Source organism: Notamacropus eugenii, chromosome 4 (assembly GCF_028372415.1).
Source record: "Notamacropus eugenii isolate mMacEug1 chromosome 4, mMacEug1.pri_v2, whole genome shotgun sequence".
In the NCBI taxonomy this organism is placed as follows: Eukaryota; Metazoa; Chordata; class Mammalia; order Diprotodontia; family Macropodidae; genus Notamacropus; species Notamacropus eugenii.
Window position 1 is genome coordinate 444,999,249 of NC_092875.1, and position 19,663 is coordinate 445,018,911.

The following is a 19,663-nucleotide window of genomic DNA, read 5'->3' on the forward strand; positions in this document are numbered from 1 at the left end:
TTGTTGGCCATACCCCATCATGAAAACATTTCAGTATAAGGTATTCAACATAATTTCTTCCCATGAAAATTCTATATTGTGACCCTGACAAAGCTCAAATGATGTCAAGATAATATATAAATCTATAGCGTAGAATGTGGACCGTCTTGCAATTTGGACACTGGGAAAGATTCATAGATAATCACTTGTATCAAGAAATATGAATAGCTACATACAGTTTTTCAAGTTGTTACAAGAGTAATCAACTTTGTTTTTAGAGGTTCAGGCTCTTTTCAAAAGAAGGTTCTTTGCAAACTTATGTGATAACATGGACGTAGAGTTTAGTGCACTTGGATGTTATTGTGACAGTTGCTGGCTTTCTCATGATAAAGTATTTCAAAAGAGCATTTGAAAGTTCAAAGAAAAAAATGACATTTTTCTTATCAAGAATAAATGAAGCAAATTCATTCTTATACCAAAAATTTTTTGTTGAAATTTGTATATGTGCTGTATGCCTTTGAGGGGGAAAATGGTTATTATAAATAAGTAACTACAAATTTCTAACTTCCTACCCTATCTGACATATAAATAAAATAGCAGAAAGTTGAAGATATTTATGCTATCCTACATAAGCAATATTCATTTTATTTTATAACCTAGATATTTTAAATATGAATGAAGAAGGAACTAATTTACCATGGACAAATATGCTATATTCAGTCTTCATCTGAATAAGAATAGTTTATAGACATCTTTGTAAGCCAGTCATGGCAACACACCTGAGGACTGCTACTGTGAATGATTTCAAAGGTCTATTCACAGAGTATAATGAACTCTGTATTTATTCAACAATAAACCAAACTTTGTTCAATAAAGTAAAACATAACATTTGTAGCAACATCCTTAATCAATACCAAGTGTTCAAGTAAAGTCCTTTATCAAAATACCACACCATCTACCCCTAAGTCACAGAAAGAACCATCTTCTTAATACACAATATCCAAGTAAAGTCTTGATTTGATGGTGATTTCCAAACCTCCATCGCTCCTCCTCCTTGGGCCAACCACTCCCAACTCTTGCCTGTGTTCACACGCAGGCAGCTCTCTGCTCCTGCTCCTTGTCTCAGCCCAGAGGGACTGTTCTACTCCAAATTCTTCCTGCTTTTTCCTGATGGCAGGTTCAAGGGGCGCTTATACACATTACTAGCACCATCATCTCAATTCACTCATAAAAACCAATAGGGAAGGCTTCTGTCTGAGAAATTAACACAGATCAACAGACAGAGTGCCAACATCACAAACATTCTTTCTGTTAGGCCTTCCCACATTCAAGTTCCCATAGCCAGGTCATGGTCGGTCGCTTCTCTCTCAGCTCTGCTTCTGACTGCTCTCTCTACAATATATACATACATACATACATACATATATACACATATAAACACACACACATATATATATGCAAATATATATGTGTACTGTTTCTAATCAAAGACTCTTGATTGATTCAGTCAAAGGCACTTCACTGGCCAAAACTCAAACAGCAAAAGATCCTACTTTGCCTTTACAATCTAGCACCATATTTGAGTGATGTTGTGTTAAAAAAATGAGTGCACCTTTCATAGCAACAGTAACATTATTATTATGATTATTATTTTTAGTTACAAATATAAAAATTACGAATGATTTATGAGTAAAACATATATTAGTTTATATATTTGAGATTTATTTGCTGTTATAAATTTTTAATTTTATTTAAATATGAACTGTCATTTCATAAATTGTTTTATGAAAAGTAGGGTGTGTGTGACATTTTTTTTAAGATAAGGGGGGGGTCTAGCACTATATCAAATTTGAAAAAACACTGGTTTAATGTATGGAGGTGAAGAGAAGAGAATATTTATGACAGAATTTATTAATCTTTCCACTAAAGTAGAAGCTGAATTAGTCTGCTGGAAGATAAGGAAGTAGAGATAGAATTGGGGGCTTGAAAGGAGAAAATATTGAATTGACCACTTTGAGGAGTACATAATGGAAGCAGATAGTAATAAAAGGTCCCTTTGTAAAAGCAAAATTTCAACTAAAGTGAGATAGTATGAATTAATAATGTGTCAAATCAGTGTAGTTTCATGACTCTTTTCAGCATTTCTAGGTGGCTCATCAATAAGATCAGATGGTGTAAGTGACCTAGGTTTGGGGATTAGCTGGATGAGAATAGTGGAAGAACCTGAGTTCAAGGGACTCAAACATGGAGAAGAGTGCATAGTTGAAATGGCTGACTGTGAAATTAAGAATATCAACACAGAATAGGAGTGATAATGTAGTAGGGATGAATCGATGAATTCAGACCCTTCTTATGAGGGCAAAGTGTAGGGTCAGAAAGCTTGAGTTGGTGAGAGAAGAGGAAGTACAGCTGATTGTGATGAGAGTTCAGATCTTGGAGGCAGAACAGTTTTGTTTTTATAGTGAAGCCTAAGTTTTATCCTCCCCTGTGAATGGGTAAGGTAGAACATTATTATCATGTATATTGAAGTTACTGAGAATTTTGATTGAGACTAGGATAGAAAAGAATCCAGCAAACCAGGTGCTAGTTCTTTGCGGAAGACATGGAAGTAGGGAAATACCAGCAGAAAGATGCAGAACTGAGTATTATAACAGCTAAGGAGAGGTTGCTGAGCAATAGTGAAGAAATAAAGGCCTAGAAATGTCATTAGGGAACCAGGAATTATGCCAGCTTCTTTTGTTGGTCTTCTGAATTCAGGGAAAATGAAAGAAGTTTTCAGTTGTGGATAGAGTGATCCATAAAGGGTATATGGTATCTTAGAAAAAATCAAGGTATCACTTTATACTAGGAGATAAAAACAGTTCATAGATTGTGGGTTGTCTCATTAGAGTCATAGCTTCTCTTTAATAATTTTAATTCTGAGTGCTTTCCAAGAGACTCTTTCAATACTCAATTTCATGTTGAATTACTAAATATTAAGCTTAAAATGTTGCTCTTTAGAAGATTGTCATAATGATTAGAGATTCAGTCTTGAAATCAAGAATATTTGGGTTCATGTTCCACCTTCAAGCCATTGTGTGTGTGACCCTAAGCAGTCACAATCTCAAAGGGCCCCCAGCACCCTTCTTAGACTAATTTACTGAGCAGCTAATGATCTATATTAGTGGAGAGAGTTTCCTCACTAAAGATTCCCCTATACTTATGATATAATAGATCAAAAGAAAAATAAAATTATTGGAAAGCAAAGTAAAATTATCTTACCACTTTATTCGTATATTCTTTGAATAGTTACTCATGAATGCCCACGAAAAGGACGAAATATCTGCCTCTCCTTGTATGAGCTCAGATTCTTATCACAACTCATAAAACCTCTGTTAAAATTGGAAAAGGAAGTTCAAGACCTTTCCCAAGAACTGCTCTCACTGCCTAGGATATCCAGACATGCTTCAGGTAAGGTGATCTTTTAATATATAAACCCATAGTCTACATCTCCCACACCCCAGCCCCATTCTACATTCCTAACTATAGTTATACGAGTTGTATAACTCGTAATCATGATTTCAAAATGTTCTGGAGTTATCAGAACAATGCTAATTTTGGATTAACTTTTCATCTTTGTAAAAGTTAATCTTGATAATTCTTAGATAAGACATCTATAAATACTAAATCATTTAGAAGAAGTATGGAATTACAAAAAAAAGGGGCATTTGATTGAGAATCAAGAGCCTTGGGTTCTGGTCCTCGGTCTATTATCAAGTGATTCAGTTTCCTCATCTATTAGATGAGCAAATTGGATTACAGATATTTCATATCTAAGACTTACTATAGCCCTAAAAATGCCACAGTTATTCAGGCTAAAATAATGTTAGTAAAAAAATATATGTTTGAAAAAAGATCCTCCAATAAACTATTTTTCCAGTGCTTCATTGTATAGAACAGGAATGTTCTGACAAGTTGAAAAGGCTTTGTGAATGGGCCTGTATGGAGGCTGATGTATATGCTTATGTTGTGAGGACTAGGTTGCCTACATTCAAAAAGGGTCATCACTAGGTTGTGCCCATGGGAAAGGACTTGGGTCAATAGCAGGTCTGGAAGACATTCTACAGTATTTTAAAGGGCCCATGTGATGAGATTAATGAAGTAAGAAGTAAAAAAAGTATGTGATAGTGCCTTCTGCAATTCTTAACACTAGAGGCAATCTGATATGATGATTAGAGATGACGTAGAGTCCTGAAGTCTTGGGTTCAAGATCTACTTCTTCCACAATATATTGATTTATAACCTTGGGTAAGTTACTTAACCTCACTGTGTGCTAGCTAATTCTCTAAGACTGTAAATTGCAGCTGGGATGTTAGTTGTCATTGGTGGAGGCCATTCTCCACTAGGTGCTAGACTACATTGATGAAATCACAGATGCATTTCAAATTTTTAACAAATCCCTTATCAGGAACATGATGTGATTAGGTGTCTGAATAATATTCCATCAAAATTTGAAGGGTAAAAGAAAAATGTTTCATATTGTTCTTTTGGTAGAAATGGTTAGATTTACATATTAATTATAATAAAATACCTTAAGTTAAAACTATAACAATATTTCTTTGCAGATTATTGTTTTGAGGTATATTAAATTTCTGAAGGCATGGTGTCAACTTTCAGAGAACTTAGATAATAACATTTTAACTAGAGATGGTCTACTCAAATTCTTTAATTTTAGGCCCAAAGAATGGAAATTGCTTACCTTAAGTCATTGTGCTGATAGCTATGTCAGATCTGAAGCCAGTCCTTTGACTCCACGTCTTGTCTACGCAGCAAAATTAAGGAAAAATACAAATTTATATGGTGGATTTCATCAGTGTTGACAACCATTCTGAAGGAAAAAAATTAATTGTCTGACTAGGTCCCAATTACTGCAAATAATGAATTCTCTGATGTTAGTTGCGTGGATTTGAATACACACTATTCGAAGATAAAATTATGTAAAACATGGTGATTGGTTCTAGCCCAAAGGAAGTATGTAATATGAATTCAAATAACATAACCATTGCCAAGGATTCATTATTTGAACTAATCTGAACCTAGGTGTACTTACACTTTAATAAAATTTTGTGGGGGTTCTTAACATAATTATTTAACTGCTTCAGATTAGCTTTTCACATTGCCTATTCAAATAGAACCTTATTAGCATGTTTAATTTTTTTTAGGAAAAATCCTAATATGGCTTGGTAAATTTCAGGGAAGGATATGCATCTCAGTCAGAGAACTTGAACATGTAATGTAGAATTTAAGTGGGACCCTAAAGATAGAAGGGAGGTCACGGTGACACTTATTTTATGCTATAGAAAGCTTTCCAAAGCTAGGAATCAGGAATGGAAGGGAGTGTAGGTGGATAGCAGCTTTCTGAAGCTGACAAGTAAATAAAGGGGAAAAGAATAGCTACCTAAGAGAAGAAACATAAGTCTATGAAGATAATGGAATTGAGGAAACTAGATTTTATTAAAAGCTAATGGTAAGACCTTGGAAGAATCTTTCTTTTGGGGGAGTGACAGGATCAAGGATAGAGGGAATCCCAAATGGAAAGGAATAACATATTCTTTTTTTGTAATAACTAATTGTTGCATTTTGGTGCTTTTAAGGAGCCCAAATTTTGATTGTGTGTACTACATGTGATACAGTTCCCAAAGTTTCAATTTATAGAGTGTATTCAAGGCCTTTGATATCCTTGACTCAGATCCTCAAGACCTGTGGACAGCTGTGGAGAGACTTCCTGGGGATATAGTTCCAGGATTAGAATGAATCTATAATACGGATAAGCCCAGTCCAACATGGAGTTTTCCTATACTAACTCTAGTTGGGATCATTGGGAAGTGGGAATAATTTTTCAATATTTTTGCCTTGAGGATTTAAACCTGCTTAGAAATAGTCTAAATACAAAACTAATCTTCCTGATGCACAACTCTAACCTTTTCCCCCAGTTGCTCAAAAACTTTTCATGATTTCCCATTGCCTACTTATTGGCATCTAAATTTCTTAGACTGTCATTCAAAGCCCCCTTGCTTTAATGTACTCTATACACTAAAACTGGGATGTTTACATTTCCCCAAACACAATCCTCATTTTCTCCCTTTGTGAACATTTGGAGCTCTCATTTCTACCCATTGAAATTCTATCTACTTTTTAAGTTGGATTAAATCCAGGTGAAATGTCTTCTTCAATCCACTGAGAGAAAATTGATATCTCCTTCCTTTGATATTTCAATTGTATATTATATCTCACCTATGTAGTCATCATAAGATATTTTGTTGTATAATTTACACATATGTTTTATTTGCCCTACTTGATTGTGAAATTTTTGGGTGTAGGACCATGTCTTATTTGCTATTTTACTTATTCACTGTTTTGAACACCTCCTTGTATATGGTGAGTATTTAATAAATGGTTATTGAGTTCATTGGAAAGTAGAATGACCTCTGGGAAATATTAAAATGAAGCAAAATTGAATTGAAAATAAAAGCTAGGACCAAAGTCTTAGCTCTAGCAATAAAAATGCTCATCACTTTTTCATAGAGAACAAAGAGTAGTCAGACCTGGTTTGAGGCAGAGTGTTTAAGAAATCTTATATTAAGAGCAGCCCTCAAAACCCTTCAGATTGGCAAAGATGACCAAAACAAAAAAAAAAGGAAAGAAAGAAAATTACGATGTTGGAGAGGTTGTGAAAAAACAGACACACTAATGAAATATTGGTGGATCTGTGAATTGGGAACCATTTTAGAAAGCAATTTGGAATTGTACACTCAAAATTACTGTATGGGGCACATCCTTTGACCTTGTTGTAGCACTACTAGGCCTGCATCCAAAAGAGATCAAAGAAAGAGGAAAATGCCTTAGATGTATACAAAAATATTTGTAGCAGTTATTTTTTGTGGTAGCAAAAAACTGGAACTAAATAAATACCCATCAGGGAATGGCTGAACCAATATGGTATATCAGTGTGAAGGAGTAGTTCAGGGAGTCACGGAAAGATTTGTATGAACTGATGCAGAATGAAATGAGCAGAACCAGAACAATTTATACTGTAACATCAAGATTACAAGAATGAACACATTTCAGACTTTTAGAAACAGAAGAAGAATGAAATTAGAAGAAACAGCAGATCAGTCCGTACAGTGACAACAGTATCACTACAAGAACAAACAACTTGGAAAGCTCTAAGAACTCTGATTCATACAGTAACCAATCAGGATGGCAGAGGACTAACCATGGTGCATGTTGCCCACTTCCTGACAAAGATGATAGATTTATGGTACAGGAAAAGACATATTTTGGGGACATGACCAATTGCAGAATTGATTTTGCTTGACTATGTATATTTGTTAACAAGGAATTTTTCTTTTTAGTTTATTTTTTACTATTTGGTAAGTATGAGAAAAAGAAAATAGATTTCTGCTAATTAAAAAGTAAATTTAGTTTTAAAAAGTAAAAGCTCAGCAAGGCAAACCCATTACTATTTCGTAATGTAATATATACATATATTCATACACCACATTAAGTATCATCACATGAACATTTTCATCAGGTAACAAGGTGGCAGGTGGAAATAATTTCAGTAGTACAGTTAGAATTCTGCATTATATGAATGCAGTTAAAACTCTGACGATGTAATTATTGAAAAAATTTTAAAGTGTGGAACCTTGAAGTATCCCAATAAGAAATATCTGGGCACAGAAACATCTCTTGGTGATAACCTATGTTCCCCACTGGAGAAATTTGTGTACTTTATATTGAAATCAACATTATTCAGCTTGACAGAACTGTATGTAAATGTCTAGCTGAGGAGAATCATCCTTAGGGCAATTGCTAATAAAATCATAACTTTTCCATTCATTATACTCTTGTGAAATCCATTTTTACCACTAAAGAATAGATTTCCAATAAGGAAAGAAAAGATATTTCAAAAGAATGATCAAAGAGACCAAGTTTTATAAATTTCCCATTTGAAATAATGTTTTCATTGAAAGAAATCCTGTGTATGATTTACAACAAGCAGATGAAGGGTCATTCTGGCTTATTGAATGTTCTTTTGTTAAAGATTTTTTGCTAATGAGGAGCTTAGAAGTGAAGCTGTCTACATGACCCGAAACAACCTAAAGAAACTGAAAATATCATCCAAATGTTTCACAATATCTAGACGCATGGAATCTACCTTTATAAGAAACAAGCATCAAGTTGACTGAGTTATTTTTTTTACTTTTCATTTAATGTTTGTTAGTTTCCTGAGATCATAGAATATTGTCTTCAATGATTTCTGAGTAGGCCAATAATTAGTAAATTGACTTTAATTAGATTTTTGAAGACAGCAATGATATTGTCACGCTGATTTTTTTTCTTCTGTTTGGCCATTTTGACATTATTGAAGACCCATTATTATGATAGAACATTATTTGGTTGTGACTGTGCTGTCTGTGTACTTTGTTGCTTATGGAATTTCTTCAGGTTTGAAATTTGGGACATATCTAATACTACTTCAAAAATAAAGCATGTCTTTGGGCAGTTCCTCATTTTTGGCCGAAGGTGGCATCTGAGATTTATCTAAACCAGGAGGTTTCTTGGCCCTCATTTTTCTCTAGACCCAGCAATGACAAAGAGCCATGGCTGCATAAATTGGATGTAAGAAGAACACTTAGGGTTTGTCTCAGAAGAATCAAAGATTTCAGATCTTCTGAAAGATTGTTTGTACTCTTAGGGGGTCCTAAGAGGGGTCAAATGGCTTCTAAGAGTTCCTTAGCTAGATGGTTAAGGGATTGTATTAGGGAGGCGTATGTAGTTAAGGTAAAGAGGCTCCCAGGGTTTGTAAAGCTCATTACACCAGTACTAGAGCTGCGTCTTGGGCAGAGAGGTCGAAGGCTTCCACATTGGAAATTTGCAAGGTGGCCACCTGGGTTTCTCTTCATACTTTTTCATAGCATTATCTCTTGGATCTAGTCTCTTCTACCGATTCTGTGTTTGGTGGGAGGTTGCTTGTGAGCCAGAAAAGAACAGTGGAGAAAAGAAAGACGTAGTTCACACTTCTCGCTGCCAACAAGGCGGGTTGCTTTGTAGTGCACACAATGGGAAGCTATGAAGACCAATTTGGGTGTGAAAGTGTATGTCGCAGAGAAGTACTGCCAACCTCTACTCTCTGTGAAAGAAACTACATTGCAGATACTAGCTAGGGGTGCAAAATGAATCATAGGGAGCTCAATAGAGAAGGGACAAAAAAAGATTTTGTGTTTGTATTTTTTGGCATTTAGGTGATCCACTGAACTCCTCTGAGGATTTTAATCTAGACATTCTTATTGATACATGAAAGTTAATTCTACATACATAATCTATGCTATTATAACAAGCAAATAAGTGACCATATATTCTCTCTAAAAAATTAAGTTAGCTACTATTTTCAATACATTTTTTCTCTTAGATTTAGGAATCTAGTTATAATTCTAGACAGGCCTAATAGAAGTTTATATGATATACTTGTATTTTGAAGGTGATTATTTTAAAATTTTAGGCATCTCTAAAAATTCAATTCATTACAATTCAACAAACTCTAAATGGCTACTGTGTGTGCGGGCAAACTTTTACCTGAGAATATTAAAAAAATAGCATGATAAATCATTTTGTTAAGGAGCTTCCACTCTAATGGAATGAGTAGGACTTAGAAGAATAGCCATGATACAAGGGACATCAAGATTAATGCATAAGTTCTAAGAGGATTGAGGAGACAGAAAAAGAAATTTAAGAGGGTGGGAAGCATATTGTCAGGGAAACCTGCACAGAGAAGGTGGCACCTGAGTTGGACCTTTACGTAAAATATAGATTGGTAGGTAGTGAGCAGGTTGGCATGAGTAAAGTCAAAGAGACTAGAGAGTTCAGGGTGACAACGGGAGGAAGGGTAGTCTAGTTTAGTTGGAACTTTTTACCATGAAGAAAATGAGCTCGGTTTCATCCTTTTCAGTCTTATGTTTAAAAATCATTCATTTTTTTTTTTCACCCACAGGATTAGAATTAAAAAAGTAAAGGAAATAAAAAGTTCAAGACAGTTTTCTTTTTCTAACTCCCTACAGAATGCTCACCAACCACACAAGACTTAGAAAAACTATTCCTTACTCATCTTGAAGTTAGCAAGATGAGATTCATATAGGTAAATAGCCTAAAGGTACATCACTTCAAGGGAAAGAAACAAATAATGTGTGTGGAGCAGAATGACAAACGTAGGATAACTTTATTTTTTTTTCAAATCTTATCTTATGACTGTAATAATATTCAATAGAATGTAACAGTTATGTGCAACCTGTTGGAATGTAAGCTCCTTGAAGGCAGGGATTATTTTACGTTTTTGTTGTAACACGAACACAGTGACTGACCTGTAATGGGTATTTAATAATTGTTTGTTGGTTAAAATGTTTGAGGAAGTAGCTACATATATTTAATTTTTAATTCCCTCTTGGGTTAAGTAGATTAGATACAATGTGACTGCAAGTGTGTTACATTAAGTTGGGCATTGCGAGAGGGTGAAATTTTCAAAATTTGACTTATCTAAAACAAAGGATAGGAAATTTACTTATTGTTTAGAAGGAAATCATTACCTTTTCCAGTGCTTTCATTTTGTAAATGTACTTGTGATAGTTAAAGGTGACAGTTATTCTGACATATTAAAGTGGTGGAAACCACTCTCATTTTAAATGTAATATCCTCCAGTTTATTTAATTATTTTACAAAAACTGAAATTAATTTTACTCAGTTACCCTTAATTTATTCTTTTTAGAAGTGACTATGAAGCAATATATAACAGAACTAATGAAAAAAGGAGCTACACTTTATGCATCAAATATGAAATATGAGTACAATGGAATGTGAATTCCATCATGTCATATGAAAAGCATTATATGTAACTTGAGTTTCACATTGTCATAACAGTAATATTCCACTGTATTTTGTTGAGTTTTATAAATGATATTGATATATCAGAAAGTGTTATGAGCTTTATATTTTCAACATTTATTTTAAGTTGGATCCTTATTTTTAATATTATGTAGGAGTTTGGAAGAAATCTAGTGGAGAACTTTTAATACAAGATGCTAGACCAAATGAAACTAGCATGCTACCTGAAAAATTACTGCAGGTAAAAGAGGTAAGTTTGAAAGAACTTCTGGTTATTTAAGTTTTTCCTACATGTCAACAATATGATTCAGGGCATTTCTACCCAAATCCCAATTGCCTGAGTTTTATAACTTGTTTGGAATAATTAATTTCAGTTTGAAAGTTAACCTACTAAGTCTTTGATTAAAAAATAAGAACTCTTCCCAAGGGGGGAAATGACTTAAATCATACATATAGTTCAGCCCAGTATAGACATTTGCCTCCTTGCCCATTTTGTCTCAGATGAAAGAATATTGAACTCAGAGTTAGGATTGTGTGTGTTTTTGGTTAGAAGTTCTACATTTGAAGAATAATAAGATTTGTCAAGATGATAGATACTTAAGCATTATCTGGGCCTTAGCTAATTTGAAAATAGAAAAAACAAAAAGGAAAGAATGAAATGGGAATTAGAAAAAAAAAAGAAGGGATGAAGAATAGTTAGAATTGAATTCTTAGCTGCTTTAGGCAAATAAGAGCAAGAGAATAATTAATTAATTAATAATCAATAATGCTACACTTCAAATGCCCCCTCCTCACCTCCCTCTTTCTTCTCCTCTTCATGTCTTCATACTTCTTTCTCTAAGATCACTAGTGATCTCTTCCTCCTCTTCCTTCTTGAGCTCTCTGCAGCATTTGGCACTGTTAACCACCTTCCCCTCCCTTGTCTTTTGTGATTTTGCTCCGTCCTGATTCTCCACTTACTTTTCTAACAACTCTTGCTCATTCTCCATTGCAGGATCATTTTCCATGCCCCCTCCTTTGGGTTGGGAATTCCATAATTCTACAGAATTTTTCCATAAAGTTGTCTTCACTTTTCTTTCTATTCTCTCTTGGTGACTTTGGGATCCTATGAAGATAACTGCCAAATCTATATTTTCATCCAGCCTGAATCTGGACTTAGGCTGTCCCAGGCATTGCTACCTACTGCCAAAATCCCTGCCCCAATTTCTGACCACCTTGGACTCTTCTTAGTGGAGCTCTCTCTACTCTTGCTGCTTCTGAACACAGAGCCTAGGAAGAAATACATACACACATACATATATATGTATATACATATATACACACATACATATACATACATACATACATATGTACATATATCTATATCAATTTCTTATCCAGTTGGAAGGTTACACTGCACTGGGGCTCGGCTTTGCTGGGCTCCCTTTCTTATTTCCTGTTGACTTCTGACTGAATTTTTGTGCATTTCTGGGGAGGAAGAAGTTTTGTACTTTCCCATTGGATATCTTAATCATAGTTAAGTCTAGTGGAAAATTAAGTGTTTGCTTGAGTAGAGATGTGGAAGCTGCACCATCTGCCTCCCTGAATGGAAGCCCCATCACTCATTTATCAGTCCTTTACTGTCTGGCTTCTCACTTCATCTTGAAACTACTCTCTTCAAAACTATTAGTGATCTCCTCTCTGTGTGATCTAATGTTCTCATGCTCCTAGGCCTGTCTGGGGCAGCCAGCCCTGGTGGATACGCTCTTCTCCTGATATTCTGCGTTCTCTGAGTTCCCTTCCTTGTCTAATCTCTCCTTTCAGTCTCCAGTGTTGGTCTGTCATCCACATCACTCTCTCTACTGTGCGTGTTCCTCAAGGCTCTGTTCTGGCTCTATTTCTCTTCCCTTCATTAGGTGATATCAACTCCTTTGAGATTAGCAATCATTTCTGTGCTGATGACTCCCAGATTATAGATCCATCCTGAGTCTCCCACCTGAGTCTTAGTCCCACATCATTAATTACCTGTTGGACATTTCAAGTTGAATGTAGCAGAGATATCTCAAACTCAACATGTCCAAAATTTAATCAACATTTGCTCTACTCTGCAACTCATTCCTCCTCAAAACTTCCCTATTTCAGCCAAAGCCATACCCATGTTTCCAGTCTCCCACATTCATAACCTTGATGATAAGCTAACTCCTCCCTCTCCCTCTACATAATAAAATCAGTTATCAAATCTTGCCATTTCTGTCTCCACAATATCTCTTGCATTTTACCCCTTTTTCCCACATCCACAGCTACCACCTTAGTTAAAGATGTCATCTCTTCTCACTTAGATTATTTCAGTGGTCTCTTGGTCTGCCTGCTTTATTTTCCCACTCCAGACTGTTTTACCTACTGCTGCTAAAGTGATTTTTCTTAAGCTTTTATCTAAAAATGCCTTTCACTTACTCAGTAAATTCTGGTAGCTTTCAATTGCCTCCGAAATTATATGTGTGTATATATGTATACATGTGTGTGTATGTGTATGTACACATGCACATATCTGTCTATCATCTATCTGTCTGCCTGTCTGTCTGTCTATCTATCTATCTATCTATCTATCTATCTATCTATCTATCTATCTATCTATCTATCTACCTGTCTATCTGACTGACTTTTAAGCCCTTCATTACTTGATCCCAAACAAACTTTCTGGCAAGACTGACCTTCTGTTTGTTCTTCATACACACAGACTCTGTCTCCCATCACTGTGCCATCCCTAATGCTTGGAATACATTCCCTTCTCACCTCTGACCCTACATGAAACCTTTTCTTGATCCCTTCAGCTCCTAGTGCTGAAGTGACCTGATTGCACGTACCACTTTGATGAGATAGTTGCCAACTCTAATCCTTCCTGAGAGATAGAGGATCTTAAGGCCTGACCACCTGCCCTGCCATTTCATTCTAGCCTTTAACATCTACTCTGCCTTTGCAGATACTGTCATCTGGCTTATTGCTTCAAGCTAAGGACTCCTGGGCCTTCCTCCTAGCCCTGATCCCTTCTTCTTTTTCTTCCAATCTGAAACAGAACTTTCTTTCATTTGTTATCTACGCCAGTTAGAGTGTGAGCTCCTTGAGAGTAGCCAACTTTCATTCTTTATTTTTGAATCACCAATATTTATCAGTTTTTTATAAACATAGTGTTTAATAAATGCTTTTTCATTCCTTTATTCATTGTATTCCCAATACCTAGCATAGTGGCTTAATCATAAGCACTTAGCTAACTCATTGATTATTTGCTCCTAGGATATTGTGGTGAGGTTATGTAATTCCAGAGTTCTGGCTTTTGGAAGTGGTTCATTTCTAAGAGATGGAGAGAACAAATGTTTGAACATGGTACACAGCATTGCCCTTCCACGCCTTCCATGCCCTTCCATGCCCTTCCATGCCATGGACCTGGCTATTGTTTTTACCCCTTTCGTTATGAATGAAGAAATTTTCATCTTATGTTATTACATTTTTTTCCTATTGGAATTTGTTTATTTTTTTTTTAATGGAAGCTATGGGATAGTGGTAATCATTTTACAAATGATTTGGTTAGGTTGAATTTATTTCACTAGGTAAGCTATATGTACACAAGAATGTGTACCCATTAATATATTATTCTATAAATGTCTCATTCATGTGCACCATGTTTTCATATAATTCTATGAGAATCATATAATTCTACATTAATATATTTTATATGTGTAATGTGTGTATGTGTGTGTATTTATACACACGTACAGAACATAATGTATGGTTGTATTCCAACTTTTCAAGTCTCTTCTGGTTCATACACATATGTATGGATGTGCACTTACATACATGTGTGTATATACATACATGCATGCATGTTTATAAATAATGTCTCCAAATATTTAATACAGTGGTCTGTATGCTGCCCCGCTAATGCAACAAAGGTTGTTGGCCGAACAACAGAGCGCATAAAAAACAAGCAAATGATAGAAATAATAAACTGAAAGAGATCTTGGTAATAAGTGACTCCAGCTCCTTTGTTTTATAGCTAATGAGGAAACTAAGTCCTGAGGAGACTGAGTAAACGGCTCCTGGCCGTACAGCTGCTTAGCAGCACAGCCAGGACTCACGCCCAGATCTCTTGACCCAGTCCGGCCCTTTTTCACCACCTGATGCCGCATCACACTTCTAGCCATTTGACACATTTGAGACTTCATAAAATGGGGGGGACATTTTAATTTCACTTCATAGACAAAAAGGCTGTGAATTTATTTTATGTCTTATATTTAGTAGAACTAAAGGTAATTCTGCCTGTGACCGTGGAAAGGAGATAAGCTAAAGAACATTCTGGATAAGACTAAGGAAGGGGTGATAACTTGCCTTCTCAAAGTAAATCTTGTTTCTAATCGTATTTTTTAAAATTACAATAATGCAAAGGAAATAAATGATTTAATATTTAATAGTAACATGTCACAGTATCTGTTAACGGTAAACTATAAAAATAGCTCTAAAATTTAATTTAGACTTTATTAAATATATTGAATTTACAGGTTACGTTAGGTGATAAATCGGTGCAGCTTTTGGCTCTCATAGAGATGGTTATTGGACTACATTTAATAAATTAAATTTTGAAAAACAGCACTTTTGATTAAATCTACTGACAACTTAAAATGAAATGTTGGTATATTAATGTTGATTAAGAATGCATATGTTTTTGTCTATTACATTATACTGTATTCACAAGGTAATATTTTCAAGGTTATAAGAGTAATTTTCATAGTGTAAATAAAGAATATCTATATTCAACTTGTATAATAGAAGCCATAATTTTACATCTATAACAATAAAAATGTTCATTGTGGAGTTGGGTTTATGTTATATAAATTTTTATTTCAGTATACTTTACTAGATTTTGGCTGGAGAAGTGCATTTAAAGAGGTATCTCTTTCGGTGATACGGTGTTTAACAATAGCTATGGAAGATCATACCACTAAAATTCTCCATCGTGAACAGGATGAAAAATCTTCAGCTGTAAACTATATTATGAGTCTTGTAGATATTCAGTCACTTTGGGAGCCATGCAGAGCAACTCCTGAGGAAGACCAACCAAAGAAAATTGCAAAGGCAAGTATCAAGTGATTTAAAATTAGCTGGGAGACAGTGGGAACAAGATACGCTCTCCCAACTTTTTAGAGTTTAATAAATCCTTATTAGAAATATTTCAATATATTTTCATGGGAAATTTATAACAATAAGTGGTATTGCCAGATTATCTATGTCTTTAAAATGTTTCTAATTTTCCTTTTCATTTTTACATTTGGCTTTTTCTATATTTGAAACATTTGCTATTCCTCCAAGTTCATTTTGCCTAAATATGTTATAGCCTGTTTCACAATTTGGCTAAGGTCACAACTTAACTATTAAAAGTTTTTCACATATTTTTATTGGAAAAAAAAGACTTTATTGATCCTTTTTTTTTGGAAACCACTTATCCTCTGGTCATGCATTGCCTTTGATTGTCAATTACCATGCATTACCTAAGGGAAGAGAACATAAAATTTAGTACGATGATTATAATCTCACAAAGTTTTGTAGAATATGCAGAGGGGAATTTAGGAGTAAGACCTTATGCTGTTTCATAAAAACTATTTTCTACCTGTAAATGTCTGACAGTGGAAGGACTTTTCAGTCCTGTCCCTGCCTTGCTTTTCCTTTATTCATAATAGGGAAGTGGGAACACAGGTTTCTACAATATGTTAGAAACATGGCTGGCTCCACATAAAGTAAGCAAAGTCAGAATAGGCGTTCCCTTGCAGGAACAGTCTGACTTGGTTGATCATTAAGTCTTTCTCACTTATATGAATGTCATTACATCCTCTGCCTCAATCTTTAATATTTACAAGAGTTTTAAGAAGTATAGATAGAGAATATTATGTTAAAAAAGAAGTAATTGCACAAACTATCAGTATTCACAAACTGTCATATTTACAGAGAAAGAAATCTCAGACAGAACCATTGGTTTTCCTTGCAATTATACTCTCTTTAAAAAGTTTAAAAAGTGAACCATTGAAAATCATCTGCTCTATTTCAGGGAAGCATTCCTCACCTGGACCTGTACCATAAGTCTTGATCAAGCAACCTTAAACCACAGCCAGTTGTAGAGGATTGGCTCTTGGACAGTTTCCCTCTTCAATACCCCTCTAACCTTGAGAAAGCATGAATAAAGTTAGGGAACACCACCCCTATGACCTCTTATCTGTAATCTATAAACAGATCTTAAATACATGCAGTTGATGTTTTAGAATTATTTGTGATAACCTGTCATATATAGTTCATGTGTCAAAAACTTTAATCTGTTAGATATAGATAAATGTTCAAGAAATTTGGTGGAAATAGGACACAATATCATTAGAATAATTTAGGAGATAATGCAAATAAAATACCCAGTATGTTTATTTTCTCCACAGGATGTCTCCAAAGCCTTAGTGCAGTTTTAAGATTTAACAAATTCGTAAGTACAAATGCTACAAACTTACGAAAAATTAAAAGATTATTTTAAGTTTTATTTCTTACTAAAATTCAGTATAACCACTGTACATCATTCTGTTTCATTTTTGAACTTAAAGAAACAACTTTCTTCAGCTGCTGCTCAGTGACTCAGGTGCACTTGTTAAAATCATAAAAGGATGAGGTTTTGATGCATACATAATTTTGATGTAATCCAAAAGAAAATGCCCAGTTGAGGTAAATCAGGTGGCCAAGCAAGAGGACCTCCTCTGCTGATCCATTTGTCTAAGAAAATGTCATCCAGAAACTGTTGTACACATAGTGCAGAATGACAAGATACCTTATTTTATTAAAATAAAAAAAATTTTAAATTTATTATTCACAATTCACAAAAATAATTCAGTAATTTTCCAATGATGTGGGCTTTTTTGTAAGTTTGCAGCATTTATACTTCTGAAGTGATTAATGCTTAAAATTGCATTAAGACCGTATGCTTTACTGCCTCCTGGCTATGTGACAATTGGGGGTGCCTGCAGATAGTAACTCCTCGACATTTAAAGGGTAGATTCATGTATTTCTTTGGCTAAAAATAAAATAAAACCCTTTTTCTTTTCCATTCCCACATCCCTTCCTATTCTCAGTGGTATGAAGACTCCCCAAGGTATGGATGGTCTTAAAGTAGGAATCAAGGATGTAGGCGGTACCTGGCTCTGAGTGTCTTACTGGAATGTTGGTCACCTTTTACAAAAGGACACTGCTGAATACTAGATTGATATCACCTAGTGGACACAGGAAGGTGGACACAGGAAAGAGATTAGCAGAAAATTTGACTTGGAACTAAGAAATAGAAGAGTCCAAAGGCTTATCTGCTATTCAGAAACTGCATGTATGTATATTATAAATGTCTTCCAGAAGAGAGCTGGAAGGTGCTAGATGCAGGGAATATCAAGCAACATAGAAAAAAATGAAGTGATTCCATTTTACTAGATGAGGCAGGTAATAATTGATATGGTAACCATTTCCTCTCTATGTATGTAGTCAGATTTATTGGTTACAGTAGAGATCAGAAGCGATACCAAAGTAGAAGACATGATAACGATGAGAAAATGCTGCCTGAAACTAACTCTACTACCTCCAGATGAACTATTTAAATGAGTTGTTGATGCTAAACAATGAGAAATGGATAAACTTGATGGCATGGAGTCTGACAATTACATTTCTTAGGAAAGTTTAACTGATAATTAACACGGAGAGGAGGCTCAAAGAACCTAGAAATTGCTTCTTCCAAATAAATACTATATTTCTTTGTAAGTTCTTCCCAATGGTTATTTAGTAAGCATAATGTTTTAATATTTTATAGTTGTCTAACCCCTTCTCCTAACTGGTTCACTGTGGGTAGAGGAGAAGGTAAAGGAGCTATGGAGCCCTGTTTCAGGTGGGCCCCACTCTTAAAGCTTCCAGAGTTGGACCTGCCCCCAAATCTTACAATAGGAATAGAGCCAGAGATGGGAAAGGAGACTGACCCAGGACCTGAAGGGACCAAGGGACAAATCAGTCAGCATGCAAGCTGTGGGGAAAAGAAAATGCAAGGATGAGAGAAGAATGAGAGGTATGGGAGGAGGGCCTCAACTTGGGTCTACAGCACTTCTCCACTAGCTAATGAGTAGTAATCAAACAGAAAGCATCCAAATGTGCCATTTCTGTCAACTTTACTTGACTAGTTAGACATTTGCTAACTCATAGCGGTTAGATAAATAGTAATATCTCTATTAGAGTAGTTAGGTGGCTCAGTGGATAGAGCCCTGGACCTGGAGTCAGGAAGACCTGAGTTCAAATCAGCCTCAGTCATTTACTAGCTGTGTGACCCTGGGCAAGTCACTTAACCCTCTTTGCTTCAGTTTTCCTCATCTGTAATATGACCTGGGGAAGGAAATGGTAAACCGCTCTTGATTCTTTGGCTGAGAAAACCCCAATGGGGTTTATGAAGAGTCCTGGCTGAACGACCATAAACACTATCTCTATCCTTGATCCAGTATAATGATAAGGACCTAGGGTCGTCAATGCCACACGCATCCTAATAATTACATGCTCCACCCACCGGCAAGGAGCACTTGGGAGCTCTGTAGCTCTCCGAGACCTGGATGCCTCTATGCTCTTGTCCTAGTCCTTTGGATCTTCTTAGTCTATGGAGATTTATCCAAGTAGTCTCTTGGTTTGGTCCCTCTGTGCTATATTCCTCAGAAGTCACACTAGCATAGCCTAATAATTATGAGTCAGT

The 19,663-nt window shown here is 35.3% G+C and overlaps 1 protein-coding gene across 4 annotated transcripts in view; it reads left to right on the forward strand.

Annotated features, from left to right (window-relative positions):
- Positions 1-19,663, forward strand: part of KIAA0825 (KIAA0825 ortholog) — a 544,517-nt gene that overhangs the window by 155,928 nt on the left and 368,926 nt on the right. For all 4 annotated transcript variants that reach the window (XM_072606108.1, XM_072606106.1, XM_072606107.1 and 1 more), the window contains 3 exons: positions 3,268-3,429; positions 11,052-11,146; positions 15,775-16,002. In XM_072606108.1, the coding sequence (XP_072462209.1) occupies positions 3,268-3,429; positions 11,052-11,146; positions 15,775-16,002 (485 nt within the window). The remainder of the gene's footprint in view (positions 1-3,267; positions 3,430-11,051; positions 11,147-15,774; positions 16,003-19,663) is intronic.